General features: G+C 41.9%; 1 protein-coding gene across 1 annotated transcript in view; it reads right to left on the bottom strand.

Annotated features, from left to right (window-relative positions):
- AFF3 (ALF transcription elongation factor 3) overlaps positions 1-23571 on the bottom strand; it is a 545753-nt gene that overhangs the window by 182884 nt on the left and 339298 nt on the right. The window contains exon 10 of the mRNA XM_069493856.1: positions 287-367. Coding sequence (XP_069349957.1) covers positions 287-367 — 81 coding nt within the window. The remainder of the gene's footprint in view (positions 1-286; positions 368-23571) is intronic.

Here is a 23571-nt window from a genome sequence, read left to right as displayed (position 1 = left end):
TTGCAAGATTCATTTCAACTTCACAAATGTTTCTAGATAAGATGACAATTATAATAAGCATCACATTTTGCAGAGAGTATGGAAGTGCAGGTAAGTAAGGCTGTAAGCTTGATTGTTCCCCTCTGATGAATAAATACGTATGTGCTTGCAAACTGTTAAGGACCAGCTTCATTTGCCTCTGGCAGGAATATTTACAGAGGAAAAGACAATCAAGAGTAAACTCACTATCCACTGCTAATGTCTACGTGAATAAAGCATATTCCTCCTGAGTAATGCAAGATCTCACCTTGTTTGGAAATGGAAATTTGCTTGGTTCCACTTTGCCAGGTGCTTGAATACCAGAAAGTGGTGGAAGCCAGGTCATCTCCTAAAGGAGGGGATAAAAACAAACAATATTGTGATACAGGGCATGTCCGAAGTTAGTGGCACGTAAAGCAGCTACGCAAGCATGCCTCGAGGAGGCACGAAAGGGCTAAGGAATGAGTAAGGGATGGAAGAATTGTTTTAAAAAGGATATGAAACCCATTTTTATGATTTCTTTTCCTAATTTTACCAATTTTTGAGTCCATGGCTATCACCATGCTCCCTTTATACCTTAAAAGGGACTGCAAGGCTGTCCTATTTTCACTTCATTTAAGCCCCTGAGTAAAGGGATAACTCATTAGTAAAAGTTCTATGGAAAATGCAGTACAGAGGGGTCTGGGACTCGATCCCACAAAATTCCCAGGATGTCTCTGAAGGAACGCACAAAGTCCTTTTAACTCTAGGGATCTTTAGTAGAGGAGTTATTTATACTATTAAACTATGAGTTCCCAAGAAGCTCCACACATCACTTTGGTCTTCATAAAAATGGCATTCATGGAGCAGTGAAAAAACAAATCACGTGTATAAAATAAAGAGAAAAGGGTGTCATTTTTATAACACAGTATCAAGAACACTGTGTGAGCTTAACTTGCAATAATCTGTCATATGCTTTTTGACATAAGCTGTGAGAGGGAGGGAAGGGGTTGTTTTATTCACTTCCAGTATTCTCCCTCAGTTTCATTTCCTGGAAGACAGTTGCAATCAATAAATGATTATGGAATTAAATTGATATCTGATTACCAAGATGCCAACTTGGAGTTTACAAATCGGTTCTGAACCCCATTTCTTGGTTTGCTTGCACTTCCAAACCTAAGCAAACACAAAAGCAGCAGATGATCTATTTTAAGAAAAATGAGAATTCTCTCTCTTTAGGTGAGGACATTTCCTAACCTCCCTTTAGTAGGTGGGTGGGTGTTGAAAAGGGATTCTTTCAGGTTTCTGGAATGGAAGGGTTTCTTGAGAATAATCTTGTGCCTTCTTTCCTTGGGTCACTTTCCTCCTCAGCACCTTAGACGGTGCGGAACACACACAGGGAGCAGGGGGAGGGGGTGAGTGTGTTCAAAGCCACCCTGGGAGGATTTACTAACCCACATCATCTCTCCCCCATCAGGACACCTGCCACAGGTGGTAGGCGGGTCCAGCACACATGCATTTCAAGTATCCCTTCTCCATTCAGCTGTTACCAAGGTTCCCCCCCGAAAGCAATGTGGGATCCAGCAACCCTTTCTGTCCCTTGTCTCTTTCCACCTCTTGCTCCCCAAGTATCTGCCAGTGCTTTGGTGTCCCTTTTGAGGAGGTTGTTAATCAGGATTGTCAAATTTGTATTCAGAGTGGTCTCTGTCTTTGTTGAATCAAGGAACTGGTCATCATTCTCAGAGTTAGGCCACCTTGTCTGGTCAGATCTTACCCAGATTTTTGCTGCCCAATTAAGAAAGCTATGAAGACACAAGTAGGTTTTCATCAGTTTCCTAACCCTATCCTTTCTACAACTTGGCTCTCCCATATAGCTATCTTTCCTTTATAGGGTTTCTGATTTTTCTCTTTCATTTAAATTACTCTCTAGGATATATGTGTTTTGTAATTGGTCTCAAATCTTTTACAGAGGAGTTAGTTATTGATTACAAACCATGGAACCAATTATTCTTTTCTTCTGTTGACTGTCTGATATGTCCCTGAGTCCGTCCCACTGCTAATTAGCCGCTCAATAGCTTCCTTTGCAATCACTCTTTGGCTTAAACAATTTAGATTGTATGATCCTTAGGGGCCCAAAATTGCTAAGTACTAACTAATTACTCATGATTAAACATCAGACTTGCACATACAACCCCCATATGTCCATGTTAACTTTGCATACAGATTCCATCTGTATACCAGAATGCCTTGTATATGTGCATTTTGTGTCTGACTGCTACCAAAAGCCTAGAAAAGACAAACTACTATTTCTGTGTGTCCCACAGCTACTCAGGAATAAATTAAAAGTCCATAAAAATATAAATAACAATATTCTCAAAAGAATACTTCCTAGACCAACAGCTTCTTATAACTGATATTTTAAGGTTAAAATTTGTTTAATATATAGTTTATCCAAGAGTGAAAGAGCAGACAAACTTTAAGACATCACTAAGCTGTGATCCTTAAGGGTAAAAACTGCCTTCCTGATCTTTGTATCTTAATCAGGGTCCATCCCTGAGCACCCACTCATTCCCTGCACGGACATTTACCAAAGACGCACTGTGGGCAGCACTGTGACTGCCTTATATACATGGGGTGCTCAGTCCAGTATCTACTGAATTTGAAAGTTAGGGTTTCAGCTCTGTGACCACCATCAATCTTTCTTCCTGAATCCCAGTTATGACGCAATCTTTCCATTTCTTTCTTCCTTCCTTCCTTCCTTCCCTCCAACTCATCCATCCATCATCCATCCAACCTCAAAAACCATCCGCACAGAAGGCAGATGCCACACCCTCTTAGCTTCCTGTCCTCATGCAAATACCCTTTTCCTTTGAGACTTTGGCCATATGGTTTTGGGCTCCTCAGCTCCTTTCCTTACCTCATTAAAGATGAGCTGCATTTTTCTCTCTGCCCTCCCCACCCCTTTAAACCAGCTTAATGGCTCCCTCCAAAGTCCCCTCCTGCCCCCCACCAGCCTTTACAATACCCTCCTGTTGGCTTTTAAGGGCAGTAGGGCAATCTTGTGGCTACCCCAAGCACCTCACTTTACCCTTTTGGCCTGTTCTTTTTCTGCATCCATCTCTCTCTACCTCAAATTTTTGACTTTAAAACCCTGAATTTAACCCTGACCTTTGGACTTTAGTTTTGAAGAATTAGCATCTTGGCTCTTCCCGGTCTACTCTTACCCAGCTCATTCCACGAGCTCTCCAAGCCCTATCTTTCCTCAGCTAAAAAATGGCACATTAAATAAATTGCTCTTGAAATCCAACACACAATGCTAACCACCAAACAGACATCTCAGCTGGCTTATCCTAGACCTTCCCACAAGGTGAGGATCACTCTTAGGTCCATACAAATCCCCCTAAGATCTCCAATTTTTTAAATTATTATTTTTATTTTGTTTTCTTACCCATAGCCTACTTCTCTAAGTAATAAAATCTCCAATTTTGGTTCAAGCCCTCATTCTCGCTTCTCTGATCCTACACGTGGGCTGCTTAGGAAAAGGCAACGGTGCACAGTGGTGCTGAAACAGAAGTAGAACAATGACTTCCCTACTCGTGGGCCCTCCATGTGGCTCTGGCAAGGCTTGTGTTTATTCCTTAGGCGTTATTCCCACATTCTGTGACTCTCCTTGAGCCTTGCTTTGGTTCTCTCTGTCACAACAGGTGACCCGGCCTCCTATGTCATCTAAAAAACAAAGGCGCTGAAGTTTAAATGTTCCCCAAGGACAAATATGTGAGTTCATGCCCAACTCCCTTCCTTTCTTCTGATCTGACTAGAAGAGGCCGATCCTTGCCTGTGCCCTCCACCTGTCTGTTCCTCTGTGTATGTGTTTGTGTGTAGTTTAAGAATAATGAGATGACTACCTGTGAACTCACAACCCACCTTTACATCGCCAAGACTTTGCCATCCACTTTTCAACAGAACCACCTCTTACATAAGTCCTTCTAACTGTCTAGATCATTGGATTTTCTCGAATGCTTTCATTTCTTCCCCAAACTCTCTTCTTCCCCAGCTCCCACGATAATGTCTTCCTGGTGCACCTCTACTTTCTAAGCTTTCTTCCTCTTTCTTTTCTTTTTTGCTGAACCTTCTTTTCTCTCACTATTCCTTGAATATCTTGTGTTCAGCCTTCCTCTCACTACCTTTCCTTTCCCTGCATGACTCTGTTACTGTGGCTTTACAAACCATCTAATATGCTCAGGATGCTCCAAAGTATATCCAGCTCTTAACTGCCTGCTCTAGATGTCTCCTGAACCTCTCAGCCTAGGGTTTGGTGGTAAATTCAAACTCATCATGTTTAAAACTGAACTTCTACTCCCCACAAACTTCTCCTCTTCTTGTGTTTTATATCCTTGTTAATGGCACTGACATCTACTGTCTGAAAGTCAGAATACTTGGAGTCATCCTAGACTCTGTCTCTTTTACTCCCTCTCCCTAGTAATAACAGTAACTTGCATTTATTAAGCACTTAAAGTATATCATATGTGGTTTTAAATGTTTTACATGATTTATGCAATATAATTCTCAGAACAACCCTAAGAGGTAGTATTTATCATTTCCTCTTTTTATAGGCGAGGAAACCAAGTCATTAAGAGGTTAAGTAATTTGCTAAAGTTCACCCCACAGCTGGACTTACCATGTCCTGGGCTGCCTCTAGGTGGACCCAGGACCTTCTGTGTTCTAGCCACGGACTAACTCCCGCCTCACTGCTGTCCCAAGCCGAGAACCCTGAATACACCATGCTTCCCAGCTGTTTACTGGGCTGTTCACTCATCTACCAACACCCATTTCCATTTCCTCCTTTTCTACGAAGGCTTCTTTGGCCAAATCAAGCCACTGTTGATTTGACCTTTCATTATGCCACATGTTCCACATACATATTTCTATTAGAACACTTGTCCCTCTGCTGTGGTTACCTGTTTATACGTCTGTGCCTCCCGCTAGCCTGTGATGAGCCCTCAAGGGCCAAGACTGCATACTTTGTCTGGTGGCCCTAGCACCTAATCCGGAACCTAGAGCACAGTGGGTCTTCATTTCATTTCTGAATAAATGCTGAATTGAACAGTATCTCTGCAGTGTCTCTAGCTTTCCTTCCTTTCCTTTGCCTGAACTACCATCCTAATCACACCTTCATTATCTTTAACTTGGGTTACTTTAATAGCTTTCCAATTGGTTCTCTTTTTTCTGTTATCAGTCCATTCTCTACACCGCTGCCCACTGAATTTTCCTAAAATGCAGATCTGCCTGAAAAACTTCACTACTCCAAAAATCTCCATATGCCACCATCACATACATAAAGCAAAGACGATGAAGATGATGATGTCTCCTGTGGTGCTTTCTAGTCTTCAGAATACTTTCACACAAATTTTCCCACTTATGCTCAACCTTTAAAATACCAATGATTATCTCTGTATTAGAGGTGAGGAAGTTAAAGCTCAAGAAGGTTAACTGATTTGTCCAAGGTCCCTTGGTTCATAAGTGCCACAGCTGAAGTTTGGCCATGTATCTCCTCACTCCCAGTCTAGGATTTGTTTTTCACTCTATTGCATTTGCCCTCCAAGACCTCACCCTAGCCCTCGAGACCTTTCTACAGTAAGGTCTCAGTTTGCAGCATCATGACTTTTTATTGCTCTACAAATACGCTACCCTCCAAGGAAAACCAGTCCCTCCCTTTCCTTACACTATACTCTTGGTGTGTGAGTGCCCGACCCCCATATGCTTCTGGATCTCTCTCCACCCATTAAGGATCATCTCAAACACCATTTTTGTCTTGAGACCTTTGCTGATTCTTCTTCTTTTCCAATATAATATGATTGTTCCATTCTCATGCTCCTCCAAAGTACTTATTTTCTCTCTCTCATAGTAACTCACACATTCTGTTTTGTGTGGTAGTTTTATGAGTACATTCCTCAGTCTACACCCAACCATTTCTCCCTCTTCTGATGCTCTTCCCCCAATGTAGAATAAAAATAATACTTAGAAATCCTAATAATCTCTTTTAAGAGCATTCAGTTTTACTAAACATAATCCCCAAATAGAAATCCTAATAATCCCTTTCAAGAGCATTTGGATTTATGGAACATAATCGCCTAAAGGAGGACTATAAATTTCTTCTGAGAGGGATATTATCTACTTATATTTGTAGACTGGAGCATCTTACATAGCGCTCAATATAAACTTGTTGAACTGAAATGAACACACACATTTCAATGCAAACTTGTTTGCTAATGTTGCTTTAATTATAGCTAAGCATTTCCATGTGATTTTTCTATCTAATGAATCCTACTAAGTACACAAAGTAATAATAAAGAAAATACAGATGCTTAAATTATTCAGATCTATAAGAATTTCCAAAAAACGTAAGAATTATTTATATGTATTACTTTGATACATTTATAATGCAATGCAAATACAAAATATATAAAGTACATATAAAACAAAAAGCTTCTGCACAGCCAAGGAAACTATCACAAAAGCAACCAGACAACCTACAGAATGGGAGAAAATATTCCCATGCTACACATACGATAAAGGGCTGATAACTAGAATCTATATAGAATTCAGGAAAATCAGCGAGAAAAAAAATCAAACAACCCCCTTAAAAAGTGGGCAAAGGACATGAACAGAAATTTTCAAAAGAAGATAGACTAATGGCCAACAAACATATGAAAAAATGCTCAATATCTCTAATCATCAGGGAAATGCAAATCAAAACCATATGACATATCATTTAACTTCACTGAGAATGGCTTTTACCAAAAAGTCCCAAAACAATAAATGCTGGCGTGGATGTGGAGAGATAAGAACACTCATACACTGCTGGTGGGACTGAAAACTAGTACAACCTCTGTGGCAAGCAATATGGAGATACTGCAAAGAGCTACAAGTAGAACTACCATTTGATCCAGCAATCCCATTACTGGGCATCTACCCAAAGGAAAAAAAGACATTCTCTAAAGAAGACATCTGCACTAGAATGTTTATAGTAGCACAATTCACAATTGCAAAGATGTGGAAACAACTCAAGTGTCCATCAAGACATGAGTGGATTAATAAAATGTGGTATATGTATACCATGGAGTTCTACTCAGCCAAAAAAAAAAAAACAATGGTGATCTAGCACCTCTTGTATTATCCTGGATAGAGGTGGAGCCCACTGTATTAAATCTGACTTGGGTGGGGCAAAGGCAATATATGTAATCTAAACATTTATACTGCCATAATAAGCTGAAATAAAAATTAAAAAAATAAAAAGGCCAAAGGCACATCTATAAACCGAAAAAAATGTCATTTATAATGTGCAATGGCTTTATAAGATTATTTATTATATTAAAATTCCCCACTAGGACCATATAAGAAAATTAAGGGCAAATAGACTATTTCCTTTTTTGTCACTTACTAGCTCAGTGAGCTTAGGCAAGTCACATGCTCATTAAATTGCAGCGATGTCAAGCTGTAGACTTTAGAATCAATTAGATCTCAGCTTGTGGTATCTTAGAACAGTGGTACCCAATCTTTTTGGCACCAGGGACTGGTTTCATGGAAGTTAATTTTTCTACAGACCTGGGGGACAGGTAATGGTTAGTTTTAGGATGATTCAAGCACATTACATTTATTGTGCACTTTATTTCTATTAGTATATTGTAATATATAAGGAAATAATTATGCAACTTACTATAATGCAGAATCAGTGGGAGCCCTGAGCTTGTCTTCCTGCAACTAGGTGGTCCCATCTGGGGGTGGTGGGAGACAGTGACTGATCTGACAGGAGGCAGAGCTCAGGCAGTGATGCAAGCAACGAGGAGCGGCTATAAATACAGACAAAGCTTCACTCTCTCACCAGTCGCTCACTTCCTGATAGACCATGGACCAATACTGGTCCTCATCCTGGGGGTTGGGGATCGCAATCTTAGAACCAGAGGAAATGGGGATGTTAACTATCCCATGGTTTAGTTATGAAGATTAAATGAGATAATATACATAAAGAAAATAGCATAGTTCCTTTCATATTTAACCATTCAATAAAAGACAGCACTGATTAATACCAAGCTGAGTTTCTGAATTGTCTCTAAAACGAGAAATATATTAATAATTTCTCTCTGAGTTTTAGTTGCTGGGAGTCTGAGATGAGAGAATATATGGGAAAGTGTTTTCTTACAACAGAATAAGCATCATGCAAGTGTAGCCTGTAATTAAGCTAGTAATTATTAATATAAACTACATATTACTAAAACAGAAAGTTAAAGAGATTACTAATGATTCTTAAGTATGATCTGTACTTTATATTGGAGAAAATGTCTGTAAGTTTCCTCATAGGAACAGATCTCTGACAAAATAATAGCAGTCAGTGGGATAATAAGATCTGATAAGAAGTAATTCATTTGTACCTTATTTCTGGTAATGATTTAAAAATGTAAGCAAAGGTAATTTATCATTCCTGCTAGAATTTCACTTAGCTGCCTCACTTTGTTTTCTTTGTAGAGAAAGGCTATTTCATTGCGAGGACACTGAACCAGGTCACTGTATCCACCGTGGCCACCCCCACCCGCTCCCGGCCTCCCTTCCCCAACCACCCCTTCGTCACTGCTTTGCTTCCATCTACGCCCGCTGCCTATCCTTTAATCATTTCCTGGACCACATGTAAGACAGGAAGAGAAATATAATGTTTAAAGCCACTCACTCCGAAGTCTAGCTAGCTACCTTCCCTGCCCCTTCTTTGATCTCTCGGCCTGCCTTCCTTTTTGATTTTCTTCCCACTCAGGAACAAGGTTTCCCCAGCCCTGAGAGGCCCTCAGTTTTGAGCTTAAGTTCCTTAGCCACTTTTTAAAAAAAAAAAAAAAAAACAGACAGGGGCTATGTTGCCCATGCTGGCCTTGAACTCCTGTGCTCAAGGGATCCTTCCTGCTTCAGGTCATGAGTAGCTGGGACTGCAGGCATGTGCCACCATGCCTGGCTCCTTAGCTTTTTAGATACTCCAAGTGATGAGATTAAGAATCTACATATCTGTCTTAACACAGCCTCACCAGTCCCATCTCCCCACACAGATGTCTAGTTACCTAAGGGACATATTTTAGGGTGACTTCTTATTCCTTGGATAGGCTTAAAATGCCAAGACTCTTTATAATAGTAAGTACAATCACTTTTCTCCTAAAATGAAAAAAAGAGACGTTTAAATGATAAGAGTATAGAATATTGCATTTCATTAGCTGTCTTACTTCTGTGTCCTCCACATACCAGTTTGGAGGAGGCTATGGGGCACACAGGCCAGTTTCCATTTTCACGTCTATTGTACAGCACAATTGGCCCTGATCCCCAAGAATCAGTAGACGTTCATATGCTCATTTTGCACACCCTCCTTCTCTCTCCAACTATCTGCCCACTTATTCTGATGCCACCTGCATTGGTCTGTTGTAGTACAAGTGGTAGGAGGCCTATGGCTTCCATTCACCGAGCGGCACAGCTCTTTGTTATTAAAGGAGAGAAGAGACAAAATTGAATTTTAGCCTGAAGTCTAATCTTAGAGTTCAAAATGTGCAACTATGAAGATTTGCAAAGTACAGTTTGCAAATAAACTAGAAAAATTCAAATGATGTTTCAATTTCCCTATTAAAGCAAGTGAATAGAAAAGCACTTCCCCTGTTCTCCCTCCCCTGTCTTCCCACCACAATCTCCCTTGGACACTACCAAAGAGGTGTCCATCTGAGACAGTTACCGTCCCGCCTTTGCTCAATAGCACCCAGTGACTCTAGTCCAGTGGTTCAAGATGCTGTGTCACATGGCACCATCAGGGCACTGCAATGCTGCTGCCCGCTACTTCTCTATACAGTTCCCCAAGCCTGATGCGTTTACTTCCTGTCCTGACTAACGGCTTCCTTCCCCTGTATCCTTTCACTTTTCCTTTCCTGTTATTCCACTTCACTTCCCTCTCCATTCTTTCTCATCCTGGCCTCTCTGTGAAGTGCTATCTTCATTGATCTCTCTATCCTCTACCCTCTACTTACACATGATCGATGCCACTTATTTAACTATTACGTGCTGTGAGTTTTCTTTTTAGGTGTTAACCACCATCAGATTATAATTTTTAAATTCCCGCTAGATTATAACCTCTTCCAGGGAAAGGATATCTTTTAACTCTCCTGTGACTCCGCAAAGGCCAAGCACAATCAATACAATAATAGTGAAACCTCCCTTTATAAAATTAAGAAAAAGCCATAAGGTTGCAACTATGGTAGGGGCCTGAACTCTGCAAAGGTATCGGCATAGTTAATAAACATATATAACCAGCCACTGTTCCCCAGCCTGCTTTCCTATTAACTGCTTATTACTCAGCAGTCACATAGCTGATGGTCATAAAGATTCTCAGCTTTCTTCATTGCTCCCATAGATAACATCACCCTTGTGAAACCTAAGGCTGGTCTTTGGGATATCTTCCAGACCCTGCATTCTGGTGGACCAACTGACGCAACCAGACCAGTGGTCCATCCCAAGAAACCGATCTAACCGGCCTTGCGACCTGGGAACTCAGTGCAAGAAGACAATTTCTACTTCCCAACCCTATCAGTTCATCCCCAGCCAATCAGCAGATCCAATTCCTCAGCCCTCTGCCCACCAAACTATCTTTAAAAACCCTGGCCACAAAATTCTCAGGGAGGTGAATTTGAGAAATTCCTCCCACCTCCTTGCATGCACCCTGTGATATTAAACTCTCCGCGGTAACCCCTGTGGTCTCAGTGTACTGGCTTCCCCTTGAGCAGTGGGCAATGAACTTGGTTGGGTAGTAACAACAGGAATTCATTTAACCACTCTGGGATTCTCTTTTCTCGCATGTAAAATGATGGCAATGATAAATTATCCTTGTCCCACCAAGCACATGTGACTGTTGCTGGGATTGAGAGATTTGCCTGTCAGATGACCGCAGTTAACTCCAGAATTCTTTGTCTGCAGAAACTTATTCTTTCCTAAATAAGACACTAGATGAATTCTGCCACTGGAGAATAAAAATGTAAAACACCAAAGTTGATGTTTATGTGTGGCAGTGGCCATTGATCAGAGCGTGATTTCATTTTCAGTTTCTGTATCAGAACAATCACTCAGCTTTTCACGTCTTTGAAACATTATTATTGACATTAGGACAGTCTTATTAGATAAATACCACAACAGGAGAACATGGTAATTTTTATGACACCACATATCCTCTAAATCTGGTCAAGGAGAAAACACACCCAAGGGTCTGTACCTGGGAAGCTGAGCACCAGCCTTCTCATGAGATGAAGTGGGAGAAATGTAATCCTTCCCTAATGGAACTGAAGGGTACATCCTACTGTCAATCCACCCCTGGCATCTGTGGGAAGGCCCTGATACTACCTTTAAACATGGATTTCAGGGTCAGACTTAAAGGCGGGGCAGACTTTGGCTCAGAACAAGGAAGTTGGCTGGGCACGGTGGCTCACGACTATAATCCTAGCACTCTGGGAGGGAGGCAGGAGGATCCCTTGAGCTCAGGAATTTGAGACCAGCCTGAGCAAGGACCCAGTCTCTTCTAAAAATAGAAAAATTAGCCAGGCATCCGTGGCATGTGCTTGTAGTCCCAGCTACTCAGGAGGCTGAGGCAGGAGGATCACTTGAGCCCAGGAGTTTGAGGTTGCAGTGAGCTATGATGATGCCACTACACTTACCCAGGGTGAAAGAGTGAGACCCTATCTCAAAAAGAAAAGAAAAAAAAAAAAAAAGCAAGGAAATCACAGTCAAAACCTCTAAATTGGCCTTAAATCAACAAAAATTTAAGAACAACCTTATTTTACCACTCTGTAGTAGAAAAACCTATAGTTTGAAAAAATATATAGTACATTTATGTCATTAATAGTAGTAACAATTATTTTGATGGAAACACTACTCATGGAAAGCTTTTGGAAAAATAGCAACTGCTGAAAAGAAAAGTGTTTTTTTAAAAAAAATTTACCTTTCACAGTATAGCTTAGGCTGCTAAAATGCCAGAAGCCAAAATTGTAACCCACTCAAGCACAGATACAAATAAGCAAATAACCAATAAGACTCTGTAAAAACAGGGTTAGCAAAAACCACAGTGAGACTTTGTTTCTTTAAACTAAAAATTTAGGAATATGACCAATTTGAAAACGGGCCTGAGAAGGGGATTCCCAGGAGCTGTCCATGTATCTTCTGGTCTCTCACACACCCCCTGAAAGGGAGGATCTCAGACTGGGACGCTGATGAGTTTAATTCATTGCAGTGCCGAGGCTTTTGGACTTATCACTGTCCTCCGCCCGCAACGAGGTTAATCATCAAGGTATCAAATGGGGTAAAGATCAGTGGAATCAGTGTGAGAAGCAGCCTGCAATTCAGGTTTCACCGGATGACACATACAAAAGTGCCCCTCAAACTAGAAACGCTGGGGCACCTCGGACCTGCACACCCCACTTGCTCCTTGGTCCGTAAACTTCCTGCTTATAAAAGAGCAGAGGCTACATGACATCCAGCCTGTCCTTATTTCCTCCACATCGTCAAAAGTGCTCCTGGTGTGATTGGAGACCCCACCCCTCACCTCCTTGACTTCGGCTGTCTCTGGGAACTCCGGACTCTCCACAGGAAGGATACGAACACTGAGGAAAGTCAAGATACTACAACCTCACCTTAATAAAATTTTTTTTTCATGCCAGATCCACTAGTTTTGGACTTTTCTGATGATTTCTTGTGCTAAGTGAAGTTTTGCTGTTTTCTAGCTTTCTTCTGGGGTAGGAAGATGGGAGTGACCTGACTTATTCTCTTGTCCCTTTGTGGTAAGTGCGTATCTGTGCTCCCTATTTGCTTGGAATCTTTTAGAACAATAAAAACCATACATTTCTAAAATATATTTTTAGATTCACCTGGCTTTCGATGTTCATTTTATTACTTCTGTTTAAAACACACTCTAGTTCCTATTTCTTAATTTGGGGATGGTTTTTAGAACTGAGCATTGTATTAAAATGGTAAAAGTAGTAAAATTTCCATTGTGTTCTCAGGACTTGCAGAAGCTGCTTTTGCTGGTGAGTGTACAGCTGCACGAACCGAGTGACTCTGGTTAAACCCAGGCGACTACGAATTCACCACTGAGCTCCCGCCGCAACACTCAGACACCTGCTAGTTCCCAGCACTCTCACAATTCTTGTGCTCCTGATGAGAAGCAGTAATCTGTGTAATTTTAAATTTTTAAAAATGCTTTTTTTCAAAGAAAAATTAAAAGAACAAAGCATTTGAGGAGCATTGAGAGGACTTCCCAAATTCTGGACCTGGGGCTGGTACTTCTCTGTGTCATTTCTGAGAATAAATCATGGTAAATCTAGGTTTATAAGAAGTGAGCCCAATTTCTGACCAGCTCATGAGAAAGGCACGTTATGAACTATGCCACTGTCACTTTACTTCTGACTCACATGATATCTTTTAGTGGTAGCACAAATACCCATCAATTAGCCCTCCTAATAGACATAGAGATTATAATTAATCTTTGAACTAACTGTAGTTTGCAACAATCAAATTGCTCTTTCATATACATCTAAAGGAAAAGACAGTGTTATTTGGGACAGACAGGAAGACTGGGGACCCCGGAAGGGGAAGAGAGTGATAATTACATTCTTGGCCATTTTTTTCTTATAACCTACGCCTGAACCCCTTTCCACAGACCATCTGGAAATGCACATTCGACAAAACCCTCGTGCCAACTACAGAGAAGCAGAATGGTGGAGTCGGCATCTGAGAAACCTTGTTTAATATCGGCCCTGTCCTAAACCAGCAGAACGACCTTGGCAATTACTTTTCAGATTATTAGTGTCTTTATCTGTAAATTGGTATTAATAACCCTATCTGGCAAGACTACCTAAATGGGTAGTGATAAATACACAAAGTACTGAGCTATGTCTGGCACATAGTAGGTGCTCCATAAAAAGTAATTATTGCTATATTACTACCTTTGTAATTAGTGTTGGCAGCTTTTGGCTTGGACCTGGTGAGGGGATGAATATAGAAGACATTTATGAGTTTGTTTTTTAATCTATTTTCCTCAGTTAATTATTTAATATTTAACTGGTTAATTATTCATAGTCAAATAGAAGGCACAATAAAAGTGTGCTTATTAAACAATAATTTGCTTCCGTAACTCCCTTTGCCACTAAAGTGCCATGTGCACAAAGGGAAGGGAGAATGCTGTTTCAGTGTCTGGTATTTTTCTTAAAAGGGACAGTTACTAGAAATCAGGATCTATCAACTTTCTGAAAGCCGGTCTGGGGTTCTAAAGAGTTCAGAAGCTTTGCCTTTATGCCTGTAGACTACCCCGGAGGCAGCAGGGCAGCACAGGGGGCGATGGGCAGGCTGGGGGGTGGAAGGCTACTGCGCCATCATGTGCAGGGGTTACCGTCCAGGTAGGCGGCAGAACAAGGCAGGTGAGCATGGGCAAGAAGAAACCCTGAAAGCCACTGGGGCTAGGATGAAAGTCCCTGGTCTGGTGGGACTTCTGGTTCACCAGAGGGAAGGTTAGGCCAATCCTGCTGAAAGCACACATCTTTCTCCCTTTCAAATGTTTCCCAGCTAAGTTGCTTGTGAACATGCAGGCTTCTGACTGTTAACTTTACCCAAAGATTTCTCCTCAGTTTGAGAGGTGATTACAAATCACAGAATGGCATTGCCCTAGTCCAGCAGGGATGTCTCTGAGCCTTGGGGATGAATGTGAAAGGCAGGATGACTGCATAGGAAACAGGAAATGTCTCCTGAAGTACTCCAGATATTGACAGTCAAATCCAGAGGCTGGAGGAAAGCTGGTCAGCCTTGGAGAAACCATCATTTCTTTTTGTTCTTTCTTCTTCTTCTTTTTTTAACTGTGAGGTTAAACTATCCTTAAAAAGGAGAAGCAAAATATCAAAATATTTCCCCCAAAAGTTCATAGGTCTGCAAGAAAAGAGAACTTAGGGCTAAAATATAAATAGGATGACAACTACTTTTATCCAAAGAAAACTGAGTTTTTGAGAAGACTGAATTAGGATAGCCTGACAAAGTGCTTATCCCGTGGGAAAAGTTATTCTGTGAGAGCACAGAAATAAAGACAAAAAAGGCAGGCAATAAATTAACAATGTCTAAAGAAGGGGAGAGCTTGAACTCAGATGCTAACTGTGTTCTTAATGGAGGAAAGGAAGAAAAGAACTTTAGGAAATCAGGAAGCACAGATCATCTTGAAGAAGTCCCTATGCAGAGAAGGTGAGAAAGGTTCATAATACACAAGGACAACCTACAAATTTAAGATGGATGTTTTTATTCCTTGGTCTTCACAGACAACACAGACGTAGTTCCCCATATTGAGAACTCTACAATCATGCAGAATAGTTTAAGATTTAGTACCAATGAGTTCAGTTTCTACTAGTGCACCTGTGCACTCAGGTATGTGTTCAACTGAACACACATATGAAATTTAGAGACAGGGTCTTGCTCTGTCATCCAGGATGGAGTGCAGTAGTGTCATAATAGCTCACTGCAACCTCAAACGTCTGAGCTCAAGCGATCCTCCTGTCTCAGCCTCCTGAGTACCTAAAACTACAGGTGTGTACCACCAAGCTTGGCTAAATTTTCTTATTTTTTTTGTGGGGATGGGCGTCTCACTATGTTGCCCAGGCTGGTCTCCAACTCCTGGGCTCAAGCCATCCTGCCTCAGCCTCCCCATGTGCTGGGATTACAGGTGTGAGCCACTGTGCGTGACCCTGAACACATCTGAGCACTCATGTACCATGGGCCACTCTAGGTCTTGGGAAATGACACAGGATACAACAGACATGGCCCTGCTCCCAGGAAGTGTGGCACCATCAAGGGAGACAAGCAATAAACAACGAACAAAGAAATGTAAACACAACAGATCTACATTCCTCACAGAATTGCTGTGTTGGTCTGATGAGTCTAATCAGTGTTTTGGCAAGGAAGAAGTATGAGCAGGGTGTGGTTGCTGTGTCAGACATCTGAAGGGCTGGCTTGTGGAAAAGACATTACGTGTGGTTTAAAGCTGCAGGGAACATTTCGGTTTTTATAAACTTCCTAACAATTTCTGTCGGGAAATATTATGTAGGTGCTTTGTGCTAAGCACTGGTTCAGTGCTGGGGCTGCAGCTGTGAGTAACGTCCTTGCCCTCAGGCAAGCTACATTCTGGGAAAAGGAGATATGTACAGTATACAGCATTACATAATATAACCCAGTGTAGTAACTTAGCATAGTGTGATATGGTACAACATGGTAACCACTAAAACTGCGTGTCTGTAAGTTGGCCATCCCTTACAATGGTGAGCTGCTTATCTTGGAAGCATTCAGAATTGCAAGTAAACTGAGGTCTTGGGAATGTCAAGCCTGGAGCATCTGTATCTTCTGACTTTGGTGGGGCCACATGGGGGGATTGGAGCAACCCCTGACCACTATTTTGCCTCTATTCCTGACTCAGTGAAGTTCTTAACTTCACATGTGATCCCCGGTGGGTTGGAGACACATGATTTCATTTTCATCTTTAATTTAACTGAAAAAGTATCTCCATAAAAGTTTCTGCTTACATAAATAACATAAGCAAAAAACAAAACGAAGGAGAGTGAAACCCCCCTTCCCCAGGACCCTAACACGCACGCACAGATAATGCCCACAGTGAACAGTGTTAAGCACTGGTTATTTATCCAATTTTTATATACATATACTAACACCAGGATTTTATATACGTATTTAATGAGGTCATACTGTTTGGTGACATACTTGTTTTCATTGAACATCTTTCCCAACACAACATACAAATGTATCGTCTTTTTTATTTATTTTTATTTTTTTCTTTTTCTCCCTTCCTCCCCTGCATCTTCTTTTTTAAAGGCTGCATAGACCATTTCACTGCCTAGAGGTGCTAAATTTTATTTAATCAAGAGATGGAGAGCTGTCATTTTTCATTACTATTATATAAACCACACCTTGGCAAAAATCCTCATACATTTATCTCTTCACAGTTCTGTACAAATAATTCCTTGAATGAAATTTCTAGGTCAAATGGTATAAATATTTAAAACTTTAATACATTGTCAAATGGTTACCCCAGAATGATCAATTCACATCTCCTCCAACAGTGTATGAGAGACCCTGTTTCTAAACACCGTAAACTAATACTCTTTTTAAAAATCATTTGTTACATTGTTGCCAATCTTACAGGAAAAAAATGATCTATTGTTTTAATTGTATGTCTAATTATTAGTGTACTGTATTTATTAGACATATTCACTTCCTATTTGTGAAATATTTATCATAATCTTTGTCCATTTGCATGTCAGAATACATATTTTTCATACTGTCATTTGGAGAGTGCTTTGGGAATTTAGGAAATTAGTGCTGTGTCTCACCTTCTGGGTTGTCACACAAATGTATTTTCCACATCATGCATATTTGGAAGAAATTCAAGACAAAAGAACTCTCCAGAAGAAAAAGTGAGCATTACAATTTTACCACTGAAAAGTATTCAACATAATCATCGAAGCACGTGGCACGCAAATTTTTATTGCCTCACAGCAAACTTTTCCAAATTTGAACCAAAGAACCTTGATTCCCAAAAATATTTATTTTAATAAAAGCTTAAATAGGCCAGGATAGTAATGTTCCAGTTGAACCATTAGATGTGTAAATGAGTGTGTGTATGTATCAATGTGATTATTTCCTATGGACTCAGCATGGCATTAGCCACCAAAAAAGATAAATAAGCAGCCAAAGATTCCTGCATTTAGGCTATTCACAGATGGGAAATAAAATAGATCAAAAAACAGAACCATATCAAGAGTGATATACAGTAGTCCTTTGTTATCTGCAGGGGACTGGTTCCAGGACCCCTCTCAGATACCAAAATCCATGGATGCTTAAGTCCCTGATCTAAAATGGTAGAGTATCTGTATATAACCTATGCAATCCTCCTGTACACTCTAAATCACTATACCCCTATAAAGTTGTAAAACAAGGAGGGATACATGCTGCTTAATCACACTCAGCAGACTATGAGTACAAGTGTGGTACTCTAAAGAGAAAGACACTTCTGAGTTAGAGCAAGACATGGGTATAGCAGGCATGGCAGGCTTTTGAGGAAGGGTCAGAACCCACCGAGGTGTGGCCCCTATGACTGTGGGAACAAGGAGCCTGACTGGGGGTGGGGGGATGTGGGGCATGGACAGAGAGTGCTCTGGCACAGAGAGAGATGAGCCTGGAACAGGCAGTGAGCACCCAGGTTATGGGCGCCTTTAAAAGACAGAGCAATTCAGGCTCAACAACAAGCCAGGGAGATATCTAAGCCCTGATGTCCTGACAAGAGCAGCTCTGGGAAGGAAGAAGGTTGGCACAAACGGGATGCAACCAACAAATTCTAGAGCCGCAAAATCCCAACTACAACATTTTATGTGTGACCTTGTTTATACAATATTTATGTCTTAAACTTTACCATTCCCCCAGTATTTCAAAGCCCCCAGAGACAAAGAAAATAACACCATGTAGAGAAGTAGGAAAAACACTGGACTTGGAATGAGGAGACACCGATTCTGGGCCCAGAGCCAGAGGGCACCGTGGAATCTGGGGGTGAAGGCAATAGCAGGGAGCATTGTTTTTCTAGATTTTCCCATGAGGACCCCAGCCAGGAGAAGCTAAGGGAGCTGCCCAAGGCCACACAGTCACTTGTAGCACAGCTGCAATGTGGGACAGAAGCCACTGTCCTTCCATATTCCTCCAGTTTGTAAAACAGACATAAGAATACCTAACTGAGGTTTTGAGAGAAGCTACTGCATTTAAAACTATTTCATAAATATGTTCCTTCAGCAGGAGTTTGTTAGTGTGAACTCAAGCTCCACTCAGTATTCCTGCCTTACTGGCTCTCGCTTCTCCCACCCAACTCTGGTCCCTCTCCCATCCTCCTCCTCAGAAAACAAGAAGTGTGACAAAATTTGCCTCTTCCTTTTTCTAGCACTTGTCATTTCTTCTGAATCTGCCTCAGGAAGACACGGTGGCAATTACAAAACAATTATTCTGACTGGCCTGAAGTAATGTGGTGAAGCCTAGTACCATTTTTACTTTGGAGTTAAACAACCACGCTTTAATCCTCAAATTGCTTCCCAAACCTGGGAAGTGAAGGTCCTAGTCTCTGACTAATTCTAGAACCATTTATTGTTAAATGGAGTTGAGCACCAGGAAGGTCAGGGTGACTGCAGCTAAGAGAAAGGTCATCGATCCTGACACCAGATTAATCTTCCCTCAACACCTTTGCCATCTGCGAGGGTCCGTGGTCCCCTGTCAGACCAGGTCCACGCTTTTCCACCTTGTCTCAGGGCCTCCTGGCCCTCACGTGTGTGGCGTTTCCCATCAATCCTCATGGGAGCCACAGTGCAGGCTGCCGGGTTCCCGTTCCTGCTCGCAGGAAGGAGGCTTTGCGATCTCACCTGCAGGCTTGCCCAGGTGTGTGCCCACCTGTCTCCACTTCCCTATCCACAGCCTACCCTGCCATCACATCTTAGTTCAAGAAGACCCACCTAGCTCAGGAAACAATCTGCTCACTGCTTCCTTTTCTTAACTGTTCCTTTTGCTGACCGTCTACAGCGCTAATAGTTTGTAGCACCCAATCCATCCACCGAGACACTGCTAAGCCTCCTGAGGGCGCAGGGCCCCTCTGTGTGGTTCGCTGCTCCACCCCCAGTGTCGAGCTTAGCCGGTGCTGGTTAAAGAATCATGAAATGAACGAATGGTTACTTAACATAGGAGGTAGGATAAGATAATGAGACTGAATCTTAAACTACTTGCTATAATGTACATTCATATAATTTTTTGTTGCTTCAAAGCAGTCACCTAAGTGGGTGAGTCTTTTATTCCAACAGTGCCTTGGACAGCTCAAAACTCTTCTGGAATTCTTCTTTGGGAACTGTACTATGGCACAGTCCTTTGCGTTCCTGGGGGTAGGGTGGTGGGGGGGGCATCTCAGTGTTCAGAGTGGATAGGAATTCAGAGACAGTCAAAGTCACTCAGAGCCCAGCCTCAACTGAAGCGGATGATTAAGCCAGGGAGAGCTGTTTGGGGTCAAAACCCGTCAGGATGCTGTTCCTCATTGCTTGTCCTCCTTGCTCTCAAGGAGAATTTAGTTGTAGGAATTCTTGAAAGGTGACAACATCATTAGAATGAGTATTTAGCTTCTCAAGATGGCTATTTCAAAGGACAGTAATTCTTTGAATGCATCAGAAATACCCCAAAACATGAACATTTCCTTTAAAACAATGAATCTAGCAACTAGTACATAGGAGGAACTAAATTAATACCCATTGACCTAATTTTATTTACAGTTGTGGCAGAACACTAGTTTGGTTCTGTACAAATATAGACTTTAAAATAAATCTGATGCTTTAAAAATACCAAGCTGCTATAGTAGAACAATAAAATAATGCAACAGCAGGAGACGTGTGAAAATGCATGACTACCTCTCAGGAGGGAGGAAAGTGTGGGGGAATTTTAAAAATACAATTCTCAGAGGGGTTTCAAATAACACAGGGAAAGAAAGGCAGGCACTAGAAGTTCTTGGAGTTCCTTATAATTGTGTCTCTTTGGCTCCTAACAAAGAACCAGCAGCAGAGTCATGATTATTTTGGGCAAATTTCAAGAAATTAAAACAAAGGTAAAAAAAAAAAAAAAAAAAGCACAGAAAACTAGGGGTCAGTCTGTTTACCTGGTACAGACAGATGGTTGTATTTCTGTAGTTAGAGGAGTACTGCAGAAAGACTTCCAAAGTTCCAGATGAGGCACATTTGCCAAGAAAATGCTTCAGGTTGGCAGAAGGTAGAAACCCTGTATTGGGTAAATATTTAGCAACGCTCAAGAATTTTTAACACTAATATCTCATTTGCAGTGGAATATGCTTTATGGTCTGAATTCTTTCCCCATTCTGTTTTATAAGTGCTGATAAAAATCAAAACATAATCACCTGTCGAGGATGAATCCTGCACCTGTGAAACTATATTTCAAACACGCCAACCTCCTAATTACAACGGAGAGGAAACTGGCGCGGGGAAGCGAGCTGCTTCCACCGCTCCTGCAGTGGGCTCCAGGCTCTCGGGCGAATGGCTGTTGGTACAACCACGAAAGACTGCTCAAATCATCTTTTATTATTCCTGTCTGCACAACAAACAGCTCCATCTGGGGCTCTATGGTAGACTACAGCCAAAATTCACGAGGGCGCAGCTCTGAGGCATCTGACTGCAGCCCTGCCTAAGGCAGAAAAGCAGACCCCAATCAGCTCTGTGACCTTGGTCCACAGCATCCATGGAGAGAGGACTCTTGTGCAGGGCCCTGGGCTGAGCCAGTCAGGGGACACAGAACACAGGAAGCACAGACTCTAAAGGAGCTTGCAGTGCAGTTGGGGAGACAGGGGCCTACAAATACACACACGCAAAAGTAAAATAGTCCCTCAGTCATGTGTGGCAAATTTGAAATGTGGGAAGGGCAGTGATGCTTGGACCACAGCGAGGCAGAGCTCGCTGTGAGTGGCAGTGGTCAGGGCTAGTGAAGGAGGCAGGGCATGACGAGCATCTTCTGAGAATTTCCTACAGGTCAGGCTCCACGCTGAGCTCCTACTCGGGTCCTCTCATTTACCTGCTTCCTTCCTTCCCAGGAACATCCCAGCAGAGTGCCACTGGGAGTCCCCAGTTCTTTCTGCACAGAGGAAACATTCCATTCCTCCAAAAGTGTCATCTTGGTTCTACCTGACTCCAGGCCCAACGCCTCAGTCTTCTCCCCATGGGCTTTAACCCCAGACAGTGGTTGGTGTAGCTCTGGAGGCTGGATGTTCAGAGCCCTGAGCTTCTCGACTGTGGACATCGGCAGACTGAACATTACTGCGTCCTGGGACACAGATGCTGCATCATGGGGAGTGGTCTTTGGGTTTTTCTCCGAGGAGGAAAGTACTGCACCAAATATCTATGTCCTTGCTTTGCCACGGTTGGGTTAAACATTCCACCTGCCTAACCTTGTAAGCTGCTCTATCAGATTTAAGTACAAGGCTCTTCAACATTCATAACTCTCTTAAATTATCACAGATAAGAACTGCGAGCTCTACACCTCCAACATCTGGCAGGCTTTCCACTCGGTACCTTTGCTTACTGCATTTATGAAAACGCTCTGCAGAGCAGGTCTCAGCCAGGCAACCTCCCTGCAGGCCCTGTCTTCATGCACACAGACATGGTAGCCGCCTTCCACTGGCTTCTGATGGCCCCACAGAACAGATGCACCGCAGGCTGCGTCCTGCCCGGCCTGGCCCAGGGAGCACAGGCTCAGTTTGCACGTCATTACCAAAGCAGGCCCCGGGGGTACTTAAAAAAAGCAAAAACAAAAAACTTGGAAAAATTAGTTCCAGCACTTCCAGTTCCAATGGGCAGCATGTATGTCCATATGGCCAGGCCCCTGCAGGTCTGACTGTGTAATAAAGACAGGTTTCAGTTGTTTTTTTCCAGGCCTGAGAGCCAGAAGGCAGAGCAGTCTCCGCAGCACTAGAGCCAGAGTGACCACTGCACGTAACATCCTTTCTGGAGCCTGCCTGGAGCTCCCTCTGACTGGAGCACACTTCCCCTTCCTCTTCATCAGGTCCTCTCCTCCTCCTCCTCCTCAGCTCTCACCTCTTCAGGTCTGTGGCTGTCCCCAGCACCTTACATAGTACCTGGAACTTAGTGAAGCTTGACAAATATTTGTTCAAAGAATGAAGGAATATACGATTGATGCAAGGAAGGGACCACACAGTGGGTGACTATGACAGGCAGTAACAGAAGGGATTAACAGCATATGTAGAAAGCAATAGAAGTATTCATGCATAAAGACTCCGATGTGATTCCACCAAACTCCCACCACACTGACAACAATTGGCAGCCTGTTTCTCCCCTACTCCCATCTCCACCTTTTCTTTTACGCGGATATCCATGTGATCTATACGTCTGTCTGTCTATCTTAGCAGTATTAAGTCTTTCAATCCAGGAATATAGGATGTCTTTCCATTCTTTTAAGTTTTAAATTGTTTTTAACAATGTTTTGTAGTTTTCAGTGTATAAGTATTATACTTTCTTAGTTAACTTTATTCCTATTTTATTCTTTTGATGCTATTATAAATGGGATTGTTTTCTTAGTTTCCTTTTTGGCTTGTTCATTGCTAATGTATAGAAATATAGATGATGTTTGTATGTAGATCTTGTGTCCTGTAACTTTGCTGAACTTGTTTATTATTAATAGCTACAATAGAGTACAGGCATGTATATGGGGGGGTTCCTTAGGGTTTTCTACATAGAAGAAAATGTTATGTGAATTAGAGATAGTTTTACTTCTTCCTTTCCAATCTGGATACCTTTCATTTTCTTGTTCTTGCCTAATGGCCTTAGCTACCACTTCCAGGACAACAGTGACTCAAAGTGGTGAGAGCAGACATCCTTACTTGGTTCCTGATCTTAGGGGAAAGCATCACTGTTTTGCCCTTAAGTATTTTGTTAGCTGTGG

The sequence above is a fragment of the Eulemur rufifrons genome, chromosome 19 (assembly GCF_041146395.1).
Source record: "Eulemur rufifrons isolate Redbay chromosome 19, OSU_ERuf_1, whole genome shotgun sequence".
In the NCBI taxonomy this organism is placed as follows: Eukaryota; Metazoa; Chordata; class Mammalia; order Primates; family Lemuridae; genus Eulemur; species Eulemur rufifrons.
The sequence above is the reverse complement of the archived record's forward strand: the minus strand, read 5'-3'. Positions and strand labels throughout refer to the sequence as shown.